We start from the raw sequence: 23,923 nt of genomic DNA on the forward strand, positions 1-23,923 counted from the left end.
AAGGGAGGCCCTGCGTTACAAAAGAGCTCACAAAGACAATACAATTAAGTAAAAATTACAAAGATTATGCAGCCAGGTATGTGAACCCAGCTACTCAGGGGACTAAAGCAGGAAAATCAATAGTTGTTCCTTCCCGGTCTTTAAAGGCACTATTTATTTTATTTTGAGACTGGCACTTACTGAGTTACTCAGATTCGCTTTGTAGCCCAGAGTGTGGCCTGTGTGGCCTTGAACTCAGGCCTGGGCAGCATCTCGCCCCAGTTAAGGGTCTCTCTAGGTATTAAAACGGTAACCTATGAAAGCATGCAAGTGTATAGATGGATAAAAATGTTTGAGAGATCAGAAACGCCAGGTAAGGGGATGCAGGCTTGTATTCCCAGATAACCTGGGAAAGCTGTGGCAAGACCTGTCTCTGGATGCAAAGGGACGTGAGTTCCAGACCTAGTGGACAGGAGACCCAGTCTCAAAAAACATTTGAAAAAAAAAAAGAAAAAAGCAAGGGTAGGGCAGCCCGCTCCCTTCTGGCTCAGCGAGGGAGGAGAGGCAGGCGCTGCGTTCTGCACCAATCAGAGCCCGGTTGATAGGCAGGGCACGAAGATTTCAGAGACCCTTCCGTCCCTTCCACTGCCCCGGAGACTCGCCTCCTCGGTCGGCCTGGAAACCCGCTTGGTCCTATCCTGAGCGTCGCTGCGGGCTCCTATTGGCTCGTCGCGAAACCCCGCCCATCTCCCCGCTCATTGGCCGCCGCGATTGACGTCAGAAGAGCCTGTTGCTGAGCACCAAAAAAAAAAAAAAGTGCTGCCGCTTTGGCTGAGGAGACTTTGCGGAAAAACAGCCGTGGAAGCAGCAACCGCGGCCGCCCCGCGGGCCTCTCGGTTTGCACGAAGCCCCGCCGCAGGGTCTTCCCGCGCTGGCTCGCGTCCTCGCCGCAGCCCCGCTTTGGCACGGCGGGGAGACGGGGGCGGAGGTGACTTGCCCGGATTTGACCCGGGTTTGAAGAGCCAGGACGGCCTCCTTTCCCCACTCTGTCCTGCGAGGCAGGGCTGGAGTGGGAGGAGGAGGACACCCCGGAGACACCCCCCGGATCGGCCTGTGGGGGTGTCGATCGGCTGAACCTGATCTGGCCCCCCTCGCCGCAGGCAGCTTTCCTTAGCGAACTCCCAGCCTGAGCGGAGGCTCCTGCCCGGGGGACGGGAGGGGAAGCCAAACAGTGGGAGGAACGTTGAGGCTGGGGACTCTGGGCAGCGCTTACTTCTCGCCAGGCCCCTGGGTTGACACCCTGACTCGGGGGCCTGGTGGGCCTGGGGCGGCCTCGGGAGCCCTTTCCAGTCCACCGTGGCCGAGCTGTAGCAAGGCCTGACCTGTAGGCGGCGCTGCGGGCCCGCTCACCTGATGAAACTAGAAAAGTCCAGCTCAATTGCCTGGAAGCAGGGTAGGTTTGCTTTCCTATTTGATTCGGAAGGACGAGCATTCCCCAAACTTTGAAGTTTTCTATCCAGAAGGTGCGAGGGAAATGACGTCATTCGCACAAACCTCAGTTCCCTGCACAGTGACTGCAGAGAGGGCTCCTTCTGAAATTCCTTGGTTTTGTACCCAAGAAAACAGAGTCAAGAGTTGGGAAAGGAAAGGGTTTAATGTGGTGAATAGAAAACAAGTGCCTGAGTTGCCTGACTCCTCAAAAACGCTCTTAGGAACGTCGTTGACTGTTTCTGAGAGTCAGCCGGGTCCTTGTTCAGCACCTCGCACAGTGCCTGCTTACTGAGTAAGTGAATGAATGTGTGAGCAAGCGTCCCTGGGTGTGTGGAGTGTCTCTGGTTTTATCAAACCAGTCGGAGGGAGACTTCTTTTCCACAAGATTTCCCTGGGCAGAGATTGTGTTCTGCAGTTGGGGACTGGGGCTGGAAAACAGGAAGAGCTCAAGACACAACTGACACAGGGAGTGATAAATCATAGTCCCTGGAATGGTTACAGTGTAACCATTATTACAGTGTAATAAAATTATCCAAGAATTTTTCCCCCAGACAGGGTTTCTCCCTCCCTTCCTCTCTCTCCCTCTCTCTTTCTCTCTCCCTCTCTCCCTCTCTCTGTGTGTGTGTGTGTGTGTGTGTGTGTGTGTATCCAAGAATTTGAAGCCACAAAATTAATTCAGAAAAAAAAAATAATTGATGAGACTACCATTCAGTTCATGATCTGAGAGGATCCGAAACTGAAGGAGTCTCAAAAAATATTTCAAATCTGATCTAGACGTGTCTTCGGGACTGCAATATGATTGAGGAATAAAAATAGCTTTGGCCAATCAGTGGCCTTAAACACGGCTGATGCAAGAGTCCAGAGAGTATGGCAACAGGAGGAAGAAGGAGACCTCGCCTGACAAAAAAAAAAAAAAAAAAAAAAAAAAGCAAGGCGTGGGGGAGGGGAGGAATGCATCCAACCGGTGTCTCCCACACCTCCCCATTCCTCACCCGGCAGGGAGCTTCACTGCTGGATTTCCAGCACCCAAGCACCCAGCCCCAGCAGTTGACATCCCCTCCGTGGTCAAAACTCTTTACTGAGTGAAAGAGGGAGGAGGGAAGGAGCAGATTGCTCTGAGGATAGCCAGTGAGTCCCCCCACCTCCGCACTGGTTACTCTTGCTCAAATTCTAGCTCTCCTAGCCATCTTCAAAGGATAATTTAGCTTTCCATTGAGGCCCTGTCCCCGAAATGTACCAACATGCCCATCCTCGGCCTCTTGACAGTTATGTTTCTTACTCCTAGTTCATACATCTGCTCTAGGCATCGATGACAAGTGCCAGCCTGCCTCCTACGTATTCACATCCTTCTCTCATCACTGGTGTGGCAGAGTTTCTGCTGTGGAGTCATACTGCCTTTGAACACGTTGTGCCTATTACTAAGCCGCCTGACCTCCGCCAGCACACCTCTTGAGAGTTTCAGTCTTGTCATCCGTCAAATGGGGACATAAAGCCTACCTATGAAGGTTGTGGTGAGAGTTATAATGGGATAATGGGTGTAGCCTGGACTCCCGTTAACAGAGCTGAACATGTTTAAAAAGCCTTTGTCTCCTCTGCTTTCATCCTTTAGAAACTAGATCACGAAATCTCATCTACTTTCGAGTATCAGTGCCTTCTGATTTTCCTCCACAAAACCATTCGTCTTGTAAGTGGAGCCTATTGGTCCATCTCTGATGATCAGAAAGTCAACTTTCTTTTATTTTTAGATAGGGTTCCATCATGTAGCTCACGTCTCCCTTGTTGATCCTTCTGTCTCTGCCTCCGGAGTGCTGGGATTACAGGAATGAACCACTATGCCCAATTTTGCTTTTTTTTTTTTTTTTGAGACAGGGTTTCTCTGTGTAGCTTTGACTGTCCAGGAACTTGCTCTGTAGGCCAGGCTGAACTTACAGATATCTATCTGCCTTCAAAGGCTGGGATTAAAGATGTGCACCACCACCGCCTGGCTAAAGGATTATTATTATAAAGACAATAACTCACATTTATTCAAAAGTATGTACTAGAGGCATGAAGGTGTGGCTCCACAGAGGAGCGCTATCTAGCATGCATAAGACCCAGATTTGCCAGCCTGGTTTCCAGTACTAAAAACAAAAGTACTAAATACTACAGTGCAGATGCCGAGAAAAACAAGATTACTGAGTTAATTGACATTTCCACAACTTAATGCAGTCAAAGGAAGACGTTGTGTGACCTTGATAATCAGTTTTACCTTTCTGAAGTGTCCTCACTTTGTACATGTGGCTGGTAATAAATACAGTCCATTAACCAGAAGGAAGGCTTAAGGCTTGTAAATACAATAATGAGGCTCAGGGAGTTTGGAAAACAGGGCTAAGAAGAGGTTGACATTGTGGAGGGATGGGCAGGATGCCACTCATCAGGGCTGAAGAAGGCTTTTGGAGTAAGTGGACTCTTGAAGGCTTCATTCAGGCCACAAACAGGATGAAGGCAGTAAAGGCTCCATGTGGCTTCAGTGGGTAGAACTTGTAGAGGAGTAGTGAAAAGTTGAAGGATTATGGGTGTGACAGATAAGACTGAAGAGGTGGGCTGAAACATTTCTTGGCTAACTTCTTCAATAGCTGATGCAATAGTACTGAAAAAATGTGACCTGGCTATCAACATTATAGTTATTTCTGCTTGTGTGTCTGTTGGTGCTAGGAACAGAACCCAAGGCCTTGGGATCCTGAGTAAACACTATAACACTAAGGTCCATCTCCAGCCCACAGAGTATATATTTTTAAAGAGAAAACTGAGTCTGATGTAGAGTTGTTTAGATAGTCAGTGACCAAGAGTATATTGCTGGAAAGACATTGTTCTAGGTGGCATAAGGCAGGGAGGAAAAGATGTCAAAATGCAGACATCGCCCCCAACAAGTTTATAATAAAAAATTTCAGATAAGACAAATACACAGAAAATGAAAATACAAGATAGAGTATGAAAAGTATTACGATGCGGAGAGAAAGGCCCAGCCCAAGAGCTCAGAGAGCTCAGGAGGAGGTGGGGGAACTCCCTTCCCCTCAGAAGCTAGAGAGGTATTAGATAAAGTCAGATCAGCTTTGGCATCATAAACCTAAACTCAGACTATTTCAGGGAGAAAATGAAAGAACTAGTCAGCAACAGCCCTATCCAGTACTTCTTGACCAGAATAAAGAGAAATTTTACTTGAAACAGAGAGAGAGAGAGAGAGAGAGAGAGAGAGAGAGAGAGGCCTGAAGAAAAACTGAAGGACAGGATTACTAGAAGTGACTGGGTAGATCAAGATAAGGATGCTGAGGGGTTGGAAGAGGCAATCTCCTAGCAAAAGGAGGGGTGAGTGCCGGGAAGTGATGAGGGTGGCTAGAGAAAAGAGGGGTAAACACAGAAACTTAGGGAGTGGAAGGAAAAAGGAGTCCCCAGCCAAATACCCGAGTTAACCAAGTTTCCAGGAGGGCCGGAAGAGTGGAAGACACCCAGGCAGAGCACGAGAGGGGAAACTGTAGCAATAAGGACTGAGATTAAATTTGAGATTTGCCAAGGGTATTTCAAGGGAGGGCATTTCCAGAGACACTGCCAATAAGGTGATTTCCTCGGTCTAGTGCTTCGGAAGGTGCAGCTCTCTCAAGGCCTGAGGGGACGGGGTGTGGCTCTTGGCCTTCCAATTGTGGTATTTGATCTATAATTAGAACAACTGGATGTGGTTAGGGCTCTCTGCAGCCCTGACCAGTCCCTCCAGGAGCTGGAAAGCTGGAGAACTTACTGGGAAGGGATTTCACACCTGGCAGTCTGGCCCAGCCCCGTGAAGTCCCGTTTCATCACGCAGCCCTAATGACTCCCTGGGCTGTCACTCTCAACTGGTATTGCCAGAGATCTGACTAACCCCGTCTTGCAAAAGTTTGCAGCATCCGTGCGAGGACAACTACAGCTCCCAGAGTTCCCAGTCGCCTCTCGATGCTGATTGGAGGGACGGTTGGCTCCAGAGGGAGGTGTCGGCCCCGCCTCCCCGCGAAACAGGCATCTGATTGGCTGCTCCGCGGGGCTTTTGTGTCCCCGCCCTCCTCCAGGGACCGCAGCGGGCTGACAGAGCCCGGCGAGCGCTGGCAGTTCCGCGGTGGGGATGCTGAGGAGCGCCGGCTTCGCGAGCAGCGCTGGCCACTGCGGACTTCCGAGGCACTCCGCGCTTTGAAAACCCCTGCGCCGCGGCGAACCCCAGGCCTCTGAGGCCGGCCTCAGTTCCCCAAGCTGGGCTAGAAGGAGCGTCCTGCGCGGCAGCGCCGGTTCTCGGCATCCCGAGAGACAGCCCGGGCTTCTCGAGCTTCCCCGGCGACCCCTAGTCCCGGCCTCATCGCGCCCGGCCGCCTCTGACCCCTTCGGGTGCCCCGGACGCGGACGAGCCGCGGCTGGGTCCTGGCGCACACCATGATCGTTGCGGACTCCGAGTGCCGTGCAGAGATCAAGGGCTACCTGCCGTTCGCCAGAGGCGACGTCGCCGACCCCGGGACCCGAGAGGTAAGCACCAGCCGGGCGACGCCGCTCTCCTCCAGGCACAGCCGAGCCTCGGGGCTGACCCGGCTGAGTCCGCTGCGACCCCTGGGCTCAGGATCTGGGAGCACGTAAGCTAGGGCTAGGGTTGCATCAACTGCAGCCTCTGGTCTACCTCCTTTTCCCTCCCATTGCCCTCCCCCGCCCCGGGAGGGAGGGGGCCTCGGAGCCCTCCCTGGCCCCTTCGGACTCCCGGCCAATGAGAGGGGACGCCTTCTCTGTGGGTTTGTGCTCTGGTGGAGCGAGCGCTTTCAAGTCCAGGCAAATCCCGGCCGGAGAGACCCGACCGCTCCTCCTCCCCGCCCCCTTCCGCAGATTCCCCTCCTCTCGGTGGGGCCGGCACCCTGGGAGCTCTTTCTAGGATCCGTTTCTGCTCCGGTTGCGCAGCGAAGGGAGCGAGCCACCTGGGACTAGCCAGGGAAGGTCGAGCCCCTTCCCCAGCCCCCAGCTACACCCCCGATCTGGAAACCGGCCCGAATGCTTTAGGGGGTTGGCTGGCCGCCTGGTGCTCGGCGGCGGCAGCCAGAGCCGGGGGAGAAAACGGGTAACCCTTGGTCCCGACTCCCGAAGACTTAGCAAGTCTCGGGCTGCTCCCTATTAAAATGTTCTGGGGTCCTCAAAGTTTGTTTGGTTATTCCCTCAGAGCGTAGAGGGACTTCGCAGGGGAAGGCAAGGTATAGAGCCCTCCTCTTCCTCCCAGCAGCCTCGATGATGGACGACGACCATCATATATGGAGCACCAACTAGATGCCAGGGTATAGGTTTTGTCTGACGAAGACAGCAAATACAAACTGCACTTTGGCCCCATTTTACAGAACGAGAAAAGCGAGGCCCAGAAGGGGGAGAGAGAGAGAGAGAGAGAGAGAGAGAGAGAGAGAGAGAGAGAGAGAGAGGCTTTCTTCACTTAGCCCTCAGTCTTTGGCCTGTGTGTGCCTAGGATTTTGGAGAATGCTTGGCACTGCAGAAGATACTGTTTATTTTTTGATTTTCTAAGCTTACAGCAGTGTGGAAGGTATATTGCCAGGGCTGGAAATGGTAGAGTCCTAAAGCGTATGATCCTAAGGAAATCTCTACCCATGTCTGAGGAGTGTCATTCCTAGGGGTTCTCCAGCAGTCGGTGGGTGGTTTCTTCCCATGGTTTAGGAATCTATGGAGAAAGGACCCCTTGCTTCTGCCTCTTCTTTGTGGTTCACTTTTGCCTATCTGCTTAGTGAACACCGTTAGTGAGAGCACCCAAGCACTGTTCCCCTTCCCCCCACCTCCACCTTTTGCTGGGTTAACTTGGCCAACTGACTGCTTTGAAGGCAGTCTGTTTTACAGGTATTTTAATGGTATCTCTAAGATATTGTTGGGAAAATTAACTTAAAATACAAGCAAAGGCCTGAAGCAGAGTGCCCAGAACATATTTATTGCAGGGAACCGTCTTTGCATTTAAAATGCTAGCTTCTGTCAGACTGACTTAGACATCTTCTCTCCAGCTCCAATACCTCTCAAGGGACTTCCTGAGTCTGTGTTCTGCTGCCTGAGGGGAGAGCCAGCATAGCTCTTTCCCCACAGTGCCTGGTAGGGAAGAAAATCTCAGGTGATCTGAGTAGGATCCTGGGGAGATAGAACCCCACCGCCAGGGTCTCACTCTGTAGTCCAGTCTGGCCTATCCTCCTGCCTCAGCCTCCTGAGTGTTAGGATTGTGGGTGTACCCCAAACCCCTGGACTTAAGAAAGTCACTTTTACAGTACTGGGAAAGTTGGTAATATTTGCAACATTTCTACATCCTCTGCTCTCTCAAGAAAAGATGACCTTGAAGGTGCCTGTTTTGAGTGGGATCCTGAGAAGACAGGGTGCCTGCCTTCCAGACTCTAGTGGTCAAGACCTGAGAGAAGGGCCAGATGGGTAGTCCCCTCAGCTGCTTCAGACCTTCTTTTAGAGGGTCAAGGCCTTCAGATATGCCTGTCTCCGGAAAGCTCCAAGGGTCTGACTCTTGTCTTGGGTGGTTTCAAAACCATATTGGATGCTAGACTAACTTCCTCAAACGTCACTTCCTTAGTAAAGCTTCCCCCCCAACCAGATGAGTCCCTTTGCATAATTCTTCTAGTCCCTTCTCCGCTGCAAGCTAGTTCCATAACCTAGGCCTTTCTGCCTGACTGCCTCCCTTTCCTGGACTAGTTAGTAACAAACTGCAGGCTTTACTGTTCTTTGCAACTAAGTGCTTAAGGATCCTTGTCAACTGTTGAGGCTCTGAAACCCCATGTGAACTGTGCCGGGCCAGAAGGGGACCACTCTGAGTTTTGGTCAAGTTCTGTAGGCTCTGCCGGCCTGCCCTCTAAAGGCTGGCTGGAGGTCTAGGGCTGCTTGTCTGTGCTCACCTGAGGTGTAAACACACGGACTGTTACCTGGATTCAGCGTGACAGGTAGTGGGCAGACCTTCCCAGCTGGCAGAATGACTTAGCAGTTGTCTGTCACTGAGTCCTGGGTCTGGCAGACTGCAGAGAACAAGAACAAAGGCTGGGCTACTCTGAGGGGCCCAAGCAGCTGGTGAACAGCACTCTGGAAATTCAGTTTGTGTTGGATTTAAATCCCTAGGTCTGGTCCCATTTCCAGGGCCCCATTTGGGTTCAAATTGCATATTAGACACTTATTAGATGCTTAATTTTTAGACCTTGAGCTGGCTTCCGTATGCAAAACAATCCCCACAACCTTCAAAGGGACATGGATTCTCTGTAAATAGGGTGGGGGCACCTGGGTTCCTGTCTAGTAACACTTGACTTAGTGAGCCCTCCCAGAGTTGCCCACCTACTGTCCCTGGCAGCACGTGACCCCTCAGGTGGAGATGTTAGAGACAGCCTTTGTTGCTTCTTTCTTTTACTCCAGCAGGTGACTTGCCCCTTCTGGGTTTCCCTGTCCTTGTCTCTAAAACTGTGTTGGCATTACGTCTTCATAGGATGTGCTGAGTCTGTGCTCTTCAGTACGGCAGGCAGCCCCTAGCCACATCTAACAAAATTTAGAGCCGGTAACTCCAGGCATGATGGCGCACACTTCTGTAATCGCAGCATTTAGGACGCTGAATTAGGAGTCTTGCCATGAGTTCAAGGCTGCAGAGTGAGTTCCACGCCTGCCTGTGCTACAAAGTGAGGCCACGTCTCAAAAACAACAAAACCAAATTTAGAACTAGTATGATTCAGAGGCAAGTTTTAATCCCGGCTGGGCTATACAGTGAAACTTCAGCTTAAAATATTAATTAAGATAAAGTCAAATTAAGTTAAGCCAAAAGTCAAGATTTTTGTTGTTGTTGTGCTGTAGTCACATTTCAAATGCTTGGGCAGGAAGAATGGCCAGGGACTACCATGTGTGTTAGTGCAGGTGTAAAACATTCCCCCGTGTAGAAAGTTCTGCTTGTACTTTCTTTAAAAGAGTTAATTTGGCCAGGTGTTGGTAGTGTACGCCTTTAATCCTGGCACCCAGGAAAGGGGTGTGTGTGTGTGTTTGTGGGTGTGTGTGCAGGTGCCCATAGAGGCCAGGAGAGGAATTGGATCTCCTGAAGCTGGAACGAGCCACCCAACCAACATGGGTGCTGAGGACTGAACATGGACCCTCTGTAAGAGTAGCAAACGGTTACCCACTGAACCGGCACTGCCCCAGAAGTTCTACTGGACTCGTGGACTAGACATAGGAATGACAACAGGGAACTAGACGCAGTGTGATCCCTTGCGGCCAGAGTCCCCGTGGAAGGTGTTGCAGAGTGGGTAGGGCATTCCTCAGGCTGTGAGCGAGAGACAAAAGGCCCCTCATTCTTGGCGAACCCTGGCTGCCCTGGTTGTTGAGAATGGCGAGTGGCCTCCATGCCTGCAGGAACCTGGTCTGCATTCACCTCCGCTACTTCCGCTTGAGCTGAGCCTCCAGAGCACCTTGGCCCTCTCGGAGCCTTATTTCTGGGTTGTAAAGCTTCAGTTGTGCTTCTGCCCTGTAGCTCGGTGGTAGTGGATGTGAAGTCAGTACAGGTGCCGGTGGAACCAGGGACTACCGACTCTTGTCATTCCTCCGAGTTATTGACTGAGACCCTGCTCCCCGGCTTCCCCCGGACTTACCCAGATGTCAAGGTTGGGGGAGCATTCAGGACATTGGTGCCATGGGTTCCAATCCCTAGTCTTGTATTGAGGACTCTCCAGCGTCCCCTGTGGTTGAACACTGGTCGCCTACCTCCCCAGTAGTTTTTCCTGTCCTCTTAAACCAAAATAACCACACACTCCCCACCCCGTCATTTCTCACAGCTCTGTTTTGTCCCTCTCCTAGGATTGGAAATCCTGTTCATCATTTGTTTGCGTTCTCAGTAGGAACTAAAATTATTTGAAGGCTGGCTGGGACTTTGTCTTTTCACTGGTGTGTTCACACTGCCTGTGATACAGTCAACAAGAAATTGTCAAATGAATTCATTCTGATTTTACCTGGAAAGCACTTAGCAGTGTGCTCTGTGCCTGAGACAGCCATTGGTAAATGGCAGGAACAGCGTCCCCCCTCCCTCTCTGTATGGAGTGCTGGCCGGGGACTTTGGTTTCGGTAATTAAAAAAAAGCTTCACAAAGGGATTCTAATGGACTGCTGGGGCAGAGGAGCTCTTGTTTAAAATAACAATGAAGTTAATGTCGGGGGACTTTTCTGAAGTGCTCTCCCTGGTGGAGGTGCTGAGGTAAACTCTGTGCCATGGTCCCATTAAATCCTAGTGACAAACAAACAAACAAAACCATAGGGGTGTGTGTGGAATGCACAAACACTAACATTCTAAGACGAAAAATTAAAACGTAGACGAGAACAAGGAAACCACAGCAGCACAGGCAGCGGTTCTTATCTCCCAGACAGAGCTGTTGGGCATGCTCTCAAGTGAGGGAGGCGGGGAGCTGTGAAATCCCTGTGAAAGCCCCATTATTCCGGGAGGAAACTGAGGCTCACTTACCTAACTGGTGGGTGGAGCTGTCAGAAACATTCTTTTGTGTTTGCTAAGCCTTGAACCCAGGGCCTTGTACAGCCTATGTGTGTCTGCTTGAGCTATGCTTTCAGCTGCCTCTACAGCAGCGCTCTACAAGGGAGCTATGGCCCTACCCAAAGGTTTCTTTTGTTGTCTGCTTGATTGTTTGGAGGCCACATCTCACTGTGTAGCCCAGGCCTCAGCCTCCTCAGTGCTGGTAGTACAGGTGTTTGGCCTGGGTCCCCTGGAGAGCTAGAGGCCCAGTCTGTGGAGTCAGCAGTTCTTATCTCCCAGACAGAGCTGTTGGGCATTTTCTCAAGTGAGGGAGGCGGGGAGCTGCACAGGGAGTGCTTGGGTAGTGCGGTATTTCTCCTGTCCTCAGACCAGCCTAGCCTGGTCTCCTAGAAGTGCGGAATGAACGCCTGCATGGTGGCTGGTGTGGCACACGCCTTTAATCTGAGCACTCAGGAGGCACAAGCAGCCAGCTCTCTGAGTTCAAGACCAACCTGGTCTACAGAGTGGGTTTCAGGCTACTAAGAAAGAAAGGTAGGAAGGAAAGAGAAAAGGAAAAAAAAAAATAAGGGTTGAAAGGGGCTGACTTAGACAATTAGCAGCAGAACCAGCATGCGTGCCTAGACCTCTAGGCTGCTTTTAGATGTTTTTTTGTCTTGTTTTATTTTGTTTTTGAGACAGAGTCTCAATATGTAGCCCTGGCATGCTGGAACTCACTCTATAGACCAGGCTGGCTTCTAACTCAGGGATCAAGCTGCCTATGCTTCCTGAGTGCTGAGATTAAAGGTATGTGCCACTAGGCCCTTCAGGGGACTTTTGGCCACTTAGAGAGGGAGAGAAAGGGAGAGGCTCGAGTATGGTTTTGAGTCCTTAACCATCAGATGTCCTAAATCTGGATCTTTCAGGGGAAAGGGCTCAGGGGACAGTCCCTTTGCAATGAAGGAAGAAGTGTTGTTTGGATCAGTTAGGTCAAGGCTGGTATAGAGAGCTCCACGCTGACACTAGGAAGCTAAGTGAATGAATAGAATGTTCTCGCACCTCGTATGTAGGAGCAGGAGAAGCAGCTTCGTTGAATACATAGCTCTGGCTCAAATAAGCTCATGTCAGAATAGCTGCTGCCACCAGCCTGCACACCCTGCTTGGAGTCATGCCCCTGCCCTCCTCTGCTCTCTGTTTTCATTCACAGAGCAGAATGAATGACCTGGCCCTGCTCTCCACAAGATGTGGTGTGGGAGCAAAGCAACTTAGAAGAGGCCCTTAGGAGACAGTGTTTGTGGAAGAAAAAACAGTGGGAATTCTGGGTCACAGAGGAAGGCCTGACCTTGGAGAACTATCAAGCTCCAAAGGGGGTGGGGCTGGACCACTCAGTAATCAGGAAGGCTTTGGTAAGGGAAGGTGGGTTTTAAGTGACTGGATCAGATTCATACTTCAGAAAGTTCATCTGGTTGCTGGATCCTGGACAGCATAGGCAGGGACAGTTGGTGAGGCCGAGCGCAGCGGGAGCCTAGAAGCTTCGGAGGGAAGAAGGGTGAACAAATGACTGCAGGCCTGTGCCAGGTGCAGCTCAGTGCAGAATGTGCTCAGCATGCCCAGCATGGTGCCTAGGTTCGCCCTCAGCACTGAAGGAAAAAAAAAAAAAAGAAAAAGAAAGAATGGATTATTTGAGAAGGATTGAAGCTTCTTCAAGGGCATGTTAGGGTTGTAACTGGGTTTGGAATATAAAGCGTTCTTATTTGGAAAGAGAGTCCCTCAGCCCCACGTAGTGTCTCACTGTGTAGCCCCGAGTGTCCTGAACGCGCAGAGATGTACCTGCCTCTGTCTGGTGTGTCTCCCTCCCTCCCTGCCCCTCCCAGTGCTGGAACTAAAGGCAGACACCACCACTTCTGGCCTGATTTCTTGTTTTAACAAGTGTGTGTGTGTGTGTGTGTGTGTGTGTGCATAAATCACAGCATGTGTGTGAGGTCGGAGGACCACTGGCAGGAGTCAGGTCCCTTTCTACCACATGGACACCCAGGGATTGAATTCGGGTCTTCACACTTCATGGCAAGCACCTTTACGCTCTGAGCCATTTCTTTGGCCTCTATAAAAAACTCCATATAATGTGCAAGCCCTCTGGGACTACAAAGACGCTGGCCTCCTGGAGATAAGCAAAACGAAAGCATCTTTCCTTCCTCTGCTCTCTCCCACCCAGCCATGCTGGGTTCCTGGGCACGCCAGCCTAGATGTGCTCTTTTCCTTTTACCCATTTGCTAAGTACCAAGTAGGCCTAAATGTTCTCCTTGGCTCTCCCTTGGCTGTACCAACAAGGTAGTTAAAAACTCAGTGACACTTAGGGTTGGAGAAGGAGGCTAGGGGGCTAAAGAGATGGCTCAGAGGTTAAGAGCACTGACTGTTCTTCCAAAGGTCCTGAGAGGTGGCTCATAACCATCTGTAGTGAGATCTGGTGCCCTCTTCCAGTGAGCAGGCACACCTGCAGGCAGAATGCTGTATAAATATTATTTATTAAATAAATAAATCTCAAAAAAAAATTCCACCAAAAAAGAAAAAAAAAGAGGAGTCTGGATAGCTAACAGTCGCTCTGTCCTCCCTTGAGCTCCCTTCTGCCAATGTCTAACCACCGTGTGTTTCCGCAGGAGCATCGGGAAGGCCGGGCTCGGCGAGGCCCTCGAGGGCCCAGCGCCTTCATCCCAGTGGAGGAGGTGAGTCTGGGAGAGGAGACTTCGATGTCCTTGGTCCCTAGGAGGAAAGGACATGGAACACAGATAGATCAGGATCTTTCCTTCTTCCACTCCTGTTTATTTAATTTCATTTTAAAAAGCTCTTGAAGCTGGGCTGTTCTCAACCTCATTTTCTGCAAAGGAATTGGTTCAAAAGATGAAATGTTAGTGACACAGCCGAACTTGAGCTTCCCAAACTAGTGCTTATGTCCTTTGTAATATAAGATGAACAACGACCGACCCACTGGTATTTACATTTGTATCCCAGCATTTTGACCTCACATATTGTTTTTTTATTTCATTTTTTTCTGCTTATAAATAATTTGTCTTTTATAGAAAGAAAGGAAGGAAGGAAGGAAAAAAGAGGCCTTGGAGTTCATCTAGATTACAATCCCGTTTCTGTCGTTTATCAGATCTGTGGCTTCAAGCAGATCTGCTTTTTTTCTTCATCGATTAAATGGAGGAAAATAATAGTATTCACCTAGCAGGACAAGTTCGAACACTCAAGATCCCTAGTTGGTTAGCTATCTGTTACATGAGAAGGGCCTGGGAATGAAGTTTAGTGGCAGAATATTTGTGCATGAGGCTCTAAGTTTGATCCTCAACGTTTAAAAAAAAAGGTTTTTTTCCAAAAAAAAAAAAAGGAAAGAAAAAATTTTATTACAGAATAAAAATAGAGAAAATTAAACCCCAATTTCCTAGCTGTTTTGAGGACTGAGTGAGCTGATAAAAAGTGTCATATGAAGTATAACATGAAGTCCTTGGAGACATCATATAGGGTGCCTGATAAGTGCTTCCCCTGTTGGATGTGGTGGGTAGTGTTCGGTCTCATACTATCATATCTACACAATACAATTATATATATAAAACAAAGAAGAGGGTGATCAGTATGGGGGCCAGGAGAGAACCCGTGCTGTCCTCTTTGCCTAGCAGATCCTTCAGGAGGGAGCCGAGAGCCTGGAGCAGCACCTGGGGCTAGAGGCTCTGATGTCTTCAGGGCGGGTGGACAACCTGGCGGTGGTGATGGGGCTACACCCCGACTACCTTAGCAGCTTTTGGCGCCTGCACTACCTGCTGCTGCGGACAGACGGACCACTGGCCAGCTCCTGGCGCCACTACATTGCCATCATGGTAAGTTTATCTGGGCTTTGATGCTTGCCGGGGTGACCACGTTCCAAGTTCCAATTCATTTGCTGGGGTTCTCCTGAGGTTTTGTTGTTGTTGTTTAGATGAAAAGGAAGTGTGTAGCTTTATCTGATGTTGTCCATGGGATTGTAGGTTTGGAAGAGTGACAATTTTAAGTGTATACTTTGCAGATGGGGAGACTAAAGTGCAAAGGGATCAGATGTCCAGCAAGCTGGTAGTTAGAATGTAGATTTTTCTGCCTCTTAGATTCCAAGGGGCTCTCCTCAGAATAGGGCAGAGAAAGCAGGGTAACTCATGAGGCTTATCGGATCCCCCCCACAGGCTGCTGCCCGACACCAGTGTTCTTACCTGGTGGGTTCCCACATGACTGAGTTCCTGCAGACTGGCGGTGACCCCGAGTGGCTGCTGGGCCTCCACCGGGCCCCTGAAAAGCTACGCAAACTCAGCGAGATCAACAAGTTACTGGCACATCGGCCGTGGCTCATCACCAAGGAGCATATCCAGGTGTGATAGGCAGAGAGAGTTGGGGACCCTGAGGAAGCCAAGGGGTTGGGCTGGGGCAGCCGAGGGGCGGCCACTAAGCAGATTATCACTCCCTCCTCCCAGGCCTTACTGAAGACTGGAGAACACAGCTGGTCCCTGGCCGAACTCATCCAGGCGCTGGTCCTGCTTACCCACTGCCATTCTCTGGCCTCCTTTGTGTTTGGCTGTGGAATACTTCCTGAAGGAGATGCAGAGGGCAGCCCCTCCTCACAGGCACCCTCGCCCCCCAGTGAGCAAGGCAGCCCGCCAAGTGGGGACCCACTGAACAACTCTGGGGTAAGTCACATTCCGGGGTCCCGGTGTGGGAGAAAGCTGTGCAGCGTCTGCCCTGGGAGTAGAAACCACTGCCTGCTTCCCCATCCTCCGCAGTGAGAGACTACAGCAAAAGTGCTTGTCTCCAAAACTCCGTTTCTTTATCTGTTACATGGGGATAAAGACCTGGCTACAGGGGCTTGTGAAGCGTAAGCACCACGAGCTTAACCTGAGAGCAGCCTACGGTTTCTGAGGACCGACCTCAGCCGGGTTTTTTGTTTGTATGTCGAGAAAAGCCTGGGTGGCCTCGATTTACTGTGTAGCCAAGTAGTAGTGAGGTTACAGGTGTGTGCCATCATGACAGCTGATTTTGTTGTTATTATTATTATTATTATTATTATTTGGTCCTGTTATTTTGAGGCAGGTTATTACTCTGTGGCCCAGGCTAGCTCAATGATAGGCCGCTTGCCTAGTCTCTGTGAGGCCCTCAGGTCAATCAGCCACAGCATACAAAAAAACAAAACAAAAAAAACAGAAACTGCCATAGTCCCAGCACTCAGGAGACAGAGGCAGGCAGATCTCCATGAGTTCAAGGCCAGCCAGGGCTACATAGTGGGTACCCTGTCTCAAAAAGCCAAAACAAACAAAACCCAGAAACCTTGTAAATTCCCAGTGCAGCAAGGCACTTGTCTCTTCTCTGGACTTACAGAGTTCCTTTTGGAAGACTCACATGGCTGAGTGAGTTGCCCAGCCTGGCGGCTGGCTCAGAAACTACCCTAATTCTTTCTGATCACTCAGGAAAGCCTGGAGTGTGGAAAGGCTGAGTGGAGTTTCCCAGAGGGCCACGAAGGGAGGACTAGATGGTAATTACTGGGTCCTTCCTACAGGGCTTTGAAGCCGCCCGTGACGTGGAAGCTCTGATGGAACGCATGAGGCAGCTGCAAGAGAGCCTGCTGCGGGACGAGGGGGCTTCCCAGGAGGAAATGGAGAACCGTTTTGAGCTGGAGAAGTCAGAAAGCCTGCTGGTGACCCCCTCAGGTATAGGAGCACAGTGCTAGGGCCTGTCTCTATACATTTCTGGTGCGAGCAGACTTTCCATGCATCGTACCTTATCTTCAGACTTGCCTTTGAATCCTGATCTGTTAGCCCTTCGTGGCTTGTGTCAGGTAGACAGAGCAAAGATCAGAGCCTTTCCCAGGTTGAGCCATAGAACTGCCACCATTACTGTAATGGCGGCTCTTGCCTCCTGGGTCCTGGGGTAGCCGTCACCTCCCTCTGCATGAATGCCTCTAGCTAAAGTCCTCTCACTCTCCGTGGCCCCTACTGTACCTCCCCTGGCCTCCCTGACATCGTAGAGCGTGCTGCGCTCTGCTCAGCCTCACCGTCCCCTCTTTCTGATATGGCCCTCAGCTGATATCCTGGAGCCCTCTCCACACCCAGACATCCTATGCTTTGTGGAAGACCCCTCTTTTGGATATGAAGACTTCACTCGTCGAGGGACTCAGGCCCCCCCGACCTTCCGTGCCCAGGTGAGGTTCCCCGCACTGGTGGTGTTCATCACTTCAGATTTACATGCAAGCAGGGGCAAGTGGGTCTGAGTTGGATACCTTCTCCTTTCAAAAACCCATGAGGGCATGAAGACCTGAAAGGCCCCTGGGGGCAGGGGCTGGAGGGTGGGGGCTGGGAGTGGTTTCTGAGGTCCATTGCAAGCAGTGTTATCAGATCTGTGGTTCGGGGAGGGTATGTCATGCAAAATTAAGGAGTGAACTTAGAGGTACAGAGTACAGGCCTCTGGCCAGCCGTGGGCTTCCAAAGTCTTGCTCACCGACCTCTTCCCTCCTTCCTCAGGACTATACCTGGGAAGACCATGGCTACTCACTGATCCAGCGGCTCTACCCTGAGGGAGGACAGCTGCTGGACGAGAAGTTTCAGGTGGCCTACAGCCTCACCTATAACACCATCGCCATGCACAGTGGCGTGGACACCTCCATGCTCCGCAGGGCCATCTGGAACTACATCCACTGTGTCTTTGGCATTAGGTGAGCACTGTCTCCCGAGCTCTATGCCGGAAGTCTCTCCTGAGCGCACTGTCACCTTTGATTTTTCTTTTCCTTCTTGCCCGTAATAAGTTTATGTCTTTACAGATTTAAAGCTAATAAGAATGCTCATTGTTCAGACTTTATATTGAACCCAGGGCCTTGTGTATGCTGACAATCACTCTTTGTCTTGTGTTGTTTACATCATTTTACTTATTTAATTTTTGATATTTTGAGATAGGTACAGGCTGACCTTGAACTCATGACAGTCCTCCTGCCTTAGCTTCTTAGGTGCTGGGCTTACAGACCTGCTCCGCTAACATAACTGTAACTATGGTTTCACCTGGTTTTGGGTGTGTATTCACACACCTCTACACAAATAACATACATAAACATATGCATGCCAAGAGTCATGTTTAAATTTCCATAGTTCACATCTCCTCTCTCAGTCAGTAAGAACAGCACAGGTACGCGCAGCACAGCAGAGAGCTTTGACGACAGAGGACTTTAAGTAATGAGGTTTCCATTCCTAACCTACTGTGCAGCTTATGAAAATTATAAACAAGAGCCAGGCATGTGCTGAGTGGTCACGCGTACAGAGAGTATTGTGAGCTGTTTTAACTTGATAAATCTTTTTTTATTTTAGAAAAATTGTTTATTTTATTTGTGTGAATGTGTGCACGTAGTGCGGCACAGTACGGGTGCGGAGGCCAGCAGACGACTTTCTGGAGTCGGTTCTCTACTCCCACCCTACGGGGCCCAGGGGTGGGCCTGGGGTCATCAGTCTTGACGGCAAGGGGCACGCTCCTTCACCCTGTCCACTGACTGGATTTTGAGAAAGAACTCCCTCCACCTACCCTCCAGAAAGGATTTTTTAAATTGATATTTAAAATTTTTTTTTAATTAAAATTTTTAATTTAATTTTGGTTGTTTGTAGGGTTAGTTTTTGGCTTTCTTTTTGCTGTTTTTCTCCCCTCCCCCAGCTCCTCCTTGCTCCCACCCCCAGAAGGCTCTGTTGGCTCAAACTTGGGCCCTCTGCTTCCTTGGCCTCCCAGGTGTTGAGACTGAGGATGTGCTGCCACCCACATCGGCAGTTTTCACTCTTATGAGCACTGTTTGCGCCGACAACGCTCACACACATGTTCTTACTGCTAAGTCCCCAAAATAACTGATTTATCTAAGAGATACACGGAAGTTCATTCATTCGTTTATTTATTTATTTTTGAGATGGGGTCTCGTGTCCCCAGGTTGACCTTGAACTCACCAAAATCCATCTGTTTTAGTCTCCAATGCTGGATCACAGAGCTAATCACCCATCTCCTGGCTTTTTCTTTCTTTTTACTTATTTATTTTTTTCTTTTAATGATTTATTATTATTTATTTATTTATCTATTTATTTGCGCAAACCTATAATCCCAGCACTGGAAGGCAGAGACAGGAAGATCAGGAGTTCAAGGCCATCCTTGGCTGTTTGACAAGTTCAATAACTGGGCTACAGGACTCTCAGAACAACAACAATCAAAAAGCAAAAAACAAAACAGCAGAATTGTCCAGGAGGATCACTTAATTTTATTATCATCAGGTGTTTCCTTCCTGTTTTGTTTTGTTTTTTTTCCTATGCACATATATAAGCTGCACTGAGGAGACACAAGTGGCTTCTAGACTCTATTAACAAGTTAATTGCCTTCTCTAGGCCTTATTTTGCCCATCTGTAGAATTAGTGCTGTCTCCTTTTGTCCTTAACCACTTCATTCTCTAGGATTAATACACACTGACCTTCCTGTGCTTTACTATAGAATACTGAGTATAGGAGAGCTGGATTTGAAAGTCAGTCCCTTTGAATCTTCCGGAAATGAAATTGATGTGCACTGTAGATTGTATATAGTTTGCGGGTTCCTGATCCGCATACAGTCAGAGCTCAATAATGCATGCTCATTGTCAGTCCCTCTACGAGCCTGGTAACCTTTGACACATGATGTCAGCTGTTTTTCTAAGAGGAACCAGGCTTCTGATTGCCTCCTACCTCCTGGCTTTTTTTGCCACTCTCTGTTCCTCCTCTGTAGGGTGGGGGTGGGGGAGCAGAACATGAGTAATGCTGTCGGGGTCTTTCCATCAGATATGATGACTATGATTATGGGGAAGTAAACCAGCTCCTGGAAAGGAACCTCAAAATTTATATCAAGACCGTGGCTTGTTACCCAGAGAAGACAACCCGCAGAATGTACAATCTTTTCTGGAGGCACTTTCGCCACTCAGAGAAGGTAAGAGCAATGAGGATGTGGAAACCGCCAGGCCAGGCCCAGCCTGTAGAAGAGTCACTGGGTAGGACACAATGAGGGTTGCACAGTGTGGATTGTCCTGGCAGGTGGGACTCCTGGGCCTGTTGTCCTTGGTCAAATCCTACTCCACTGTGTGATTTCCGACTTCCTTTAAATCGGGCACACAGGGGCCGATTCCCGAAGGGCCTTCGACGGCAGCTTGGCAGGCACAGGTGCAGATCTCAGTCCTCACACAGAAGTGTGACTTGGGCAGATTACCTTTGAGCGTTTCCCCTTTATAACGAGAAGAGATGCTGCCTGCTTTTCAAAGCTGGGAAGACACAGTGAGACTATGTATGGAAACATTTGATCCTGCCCTGGAGCCAGTTAGTGGTAGCTCTTTCTTCAGACTTAGGAGGTGAAGCGCCAGTCACAGCAAGGGTGGGGGGCCCTCAGCAGTCGCCAGCAGACCGAGGACGTCCTGGCATCTTGGTGGGAGGTGTGGGGGAGGTGAGTGGTCAGGGAACCTGTAGACGGGGGGCTGCAGGTCAGATGTCAGCAAGCCTCGTTTCTTTCCATGCCCCAGGTTCACGTGAACTTGCTGCTCCTTGAGGCCCGCATGCAAGCGGCCCTGCTCTACGCCCTCCGGGCTATCACCCGCTACATGACCTGACTCCCTCGCGCGCAGGACCAGCACCCGGAGCAGCTGACCCTGGGGCACCGTCCTCTCTGCCAGGACTTCTGGGTCTGGAGACAGATCCAGGACCCTTTCTGTCTCGTGTCCATCCACCGATTGCTGGGGCGGGCATGTGTGTGGTGTGAGGCCCCCAAGGCAAGCCACACCTTCCTTTCCCTCACTGGACTGGATAGGATCGTTGCACTGACTTTGGGGTCTCAGCTCTGCTCCTGGAGTGGAGGGGAAGAAAGCTAGGAAAGCCCAAGGGGCCATGACCCTTTTTCTTTCCCTGCTCCCATTAGCAGATGAAGGCTACAGAGCTAAGGTCAGACTTACATGCTGGCAGGCTGGACCCCAGGAACCACGAGTGCGAGTGCTGACTTCCTGGACTGGGACGCTCCTGGCTGCCAGTGTAGAAGAGGAGCAAAGACTCCCAGGGACTAACACTCCAGGAAAGCTTGCCTTCCCTCCCTCCTCATTCTTTAAGTTCATCACCTCCCACCTGCCTTCCACCCATCAATGTGAAAGTTGGACTCACAGCTGGTCTGTGTGCCCAGTTTCCCCAAAGCCTGTCCTGTTGGGCAGCCTGTTCTCTGGTTGCCTGAGTACTGGTTCAGTTCTTTTGTCTCCTTTGCCCTCATACCCTTTTCTCCCATGCCTGGGAGAGGGGCCAAGCATATCCAAAGAACACGCTGTCTCTGGAGAGTCGGGGCCCGTGTCGGTTCCTCTGGTGTCTGAAGAGTAAGGAATAATGGCTGATGAGTTCTGTATTTGGGTCTTGAGGGCCTCACTATGGAGCCAGAGTCAAGGCCTAGGAGGGAGGAGATCCTGTTCCAGACTGTACTGACATGCAGAGGCTGGCATCCCATTCTCCTGACCCCTTGGGCTCTGCCAAGACTGCTTGCCAAAAAAAAAAAAAAAGGTGGCACCAGGACCAACCTGGTAAAAGGCATATACCAAGGTTCTCTTTCTTTCTCTTGATATGTGGCCACACCCCTTGGACCTCATGGTCGCAGACTGAGGGGTTGGCTTAAGTTTCTCAAGGTTTGACACTCTGGGCTCTCAGGCCGAACTGTCAACAGCAGGCTGGTTCTCTTGCAAGACCTTGAAGGCCTCTGGGGGCCTTATTCTACGTCAGCCTTTCCTGGCTGCCTTCCAAGGGCCACCACCCCCAGCCCAGTGTCCACCAGTCCCCTCTCCTGGATTTAATGGATTAGTTGGCAGCAGCAGTCAAGACTGACAAGCACTTTGCATAGCAAACAACTGTGAATTCTGACTTCCCTTTCCCTTCCGCCAGCAGTAGGTACCTCCTCTCAGACCGGCCCAGAGGCATCTGAGAAAATCCACGACACCCTGCTGATGTTTTCCACTCTCCACCCTTGGGCCAGGCACAACAGGCGCCTGGCCAGTGTGCCACATTTCATACCCTCATACCTGTGCAGGCACGGGAAGCAACTAGTACCCCCTCCAGGCCTGAAATCCCTCCCTGCAGTGAAGGTGGGCAAGAGGGGAGGGCCCCCCCAGCATGGGAGTAAGTTCTAGAGGGGACGGGATGACGCCAACAGCGTCCCCTGGGTGGGTGGGAAGGGCATCCAGTGTTAAAGTGCAGAAACCTTTGATGTTGTGAGCATTTCTAGGTAATAGAAATAAAGGTTCGCTGAGGTTTGTTTTGTAGTCCTTGTTAATGGGATGTTTGTCTATTTCCCGAAGGTCAGAGTTCACATCCTAGTATAAACCAGAAGCAGTGGTTGCGTCATGGACTTGACCTCATGGCCTCTGCCCTGCCTGTACCTGTGCCCAGTGATTGCAAGACTGGGGGTTGCTAGCATTGGACGTCAACTGGGACAAGGCTAAGGCGCAATCCAGAGTTTGCCTCGTGTGTGCAGTCCTGGGCTTGATCCCTGACACCACAAAACAAAGTCTGCCATTGCTTGGCTGACAGCCCCGCCACCCATTTGGCATGTCTGGTACTGTGGACTAATAAAGGGCAGTGTTGTTTTCTGACCACCGTGGCTCTGCGCCGGGTAGTGGGAGGCCACGCCTCTGAAGCTGCAACCATCTTGGAAAAGATTTGCCACTGAGGTGAAATAATATTGATGAGGCCATGGAGCCAGGGTTCCGGTGGGACTTGCTTGACTGAGGCCTTGGCACCCTACCTTCCTGTTGCTCCCACCCAATTCTTGGATATACTTGTGACAGGGAGGATCATTAGGCTTCTTGTCTAGAATTGAGGCAGGACTATCAAAAATACTTCAGTCTAGAGACAAAAAGGAAAGGACGGACGGACTAGGGAGATGGTTCAGGGGTTAAGGGCACTTAACTGCTCCTGCAGTGTACCTGAGTTCAACTCCCAGCACCCATTCAGCTGTCCAACAGTTCAGTTCTAGCAAATCAAACACTCTTTTGTCCTTTATGGCACCTGCACATACATGTTTATACATGTGGACACACATGCCTACACAAATAAAAATAGAATGAGACATCTTTTAAGAAAGTTAAACGTGAGCTAGGTGTGGTGGCACACGCCTGTGATCCCAGCACTCTGGGAGGCAGAGGCAGGCGGATCTCTGTGAGTTGGAGGCCAATCTGTTCTACAAAGAGAGTTCCAGAACAGCTAAGGCTACACAGAGAAACCCTGTGTGAAAAAATGGTGTTGACCTTGATCAAGCTACTCGGTACCAGGAACTAGGAAGACACCAGGAAACCACATAATGACTAAGCTGAGAGCTCTCCTGACCAATGGCCTGAACACTGCCGTCGGGAACTGAAATGTGGTGTCCCTACTAGAAGCCTTCCCTCTTGGGGTAGCTGAGCAGGCTGGCCTCATTTCCACAGTCCTCCTGCCTCTGCCTCTAGAGTGCTGGGATTACAGGTAGAACTGAAAACTTTCAGCTCCAGTTTGTATGTAGTGAGTTTGTTTTAAATCGCTGCAGCCAGCAGTTCTGGATCAGGGCACAACTACCTTGCTTGGAGTTTGTGAAAGGCAGCCATGATTGATTCTTTTTCCCTCTTTCTCTGTTTTTGTTTTTTTGAGACTTGGGGTGGAGGGTGTCTCATTAGCCCACGGAGGCCTTTGGAGCTAACCACTGCCTTAAGCTCCTGACTGGTCTCAACTGCAACCAGAGGCACTAGATGCCCCAGTACCGCAGCCAGGCACTGGTTATTTGTTTGACTCTTGAGGGGTTTGTTTATACACTGCAGCATTTTATTCTTTGGCGATCCCATCTAGAAAAGGAGCAGAGGGAATCTCCCGCAGCTTTCAGATAGTCCCCAGAGCCCTGGGACAGGGAGATAGAAATGCTT

The 23,923-nt window shown here is 50.3% G+C and overlaps 1 protein-coding gene across 2 annotated transcripts; it reads left to right on the forward strand.

The window, feature by feature from the left end:
- The first annotated feature begins 822 nt into the window (after positions 1–822).
- Positions 823–22,627, forward strand: Sesn2 (sestrin 2). 2 transcript variants are annotated; one of them, XM_060379386.1, is made up of 14 exons: positions 823–1,432; positions 1,692–1,762; positions 2,756–2,975; positions 3,080–3,154; positions 5,378–5,991; positions 13,626–13,691; positions 14,640–14,840; positions 15,177–15,359; positions 15,462–15,674; positions 16,538–16,688; positions 17,061–17,179; positions 17,499–17,689; positions 19,803–19,947; positions 20,531–22,627. In XM_060379386.1, exons 5-14 carry the CDS (start codon positions 5,902–5,904, stop codon positions 20,615–20,617), a joined length of 1,446 nt encoding a protein of 481 aa, XP_060235369.1. In that variant the 5' UTR covers positions 823–1,432; positions 1,692–1,762; positions 2,756–2,975; positions 3,080–3,154; positions 5,378–5,901; the 3' UTR covers positions 20,618–22,627. The 2 variants fall into 2 exon arrangements, with proteins under 2 accessions (XP_060235369.1, XP_060235370.1); XM_060379387.1 differs by having other exon boundaries at positions 2,756–5,991; positions 14,643–14,840.
- Positions 22,628–23,923: the final 1,296 nt, after the last annotated feature.

The sequence above is a fragment of the Meriones unguiculatus genome, chromosome 3, assembly GCF_030254825.1.
Source record: "Meriones unguiculatus strain TT.TT164.6M chromosome 3, Bangor_MerUng_6.1, whole genome shotgun sequence".
In the NCBI taxonomy this organism is placed as follows: domain Eukaryota; kingdom Metazoa; phylum Chordata; class Mammalia; order Rodentia; family Muridae; genus Meriones; species Meriones unguiculatus.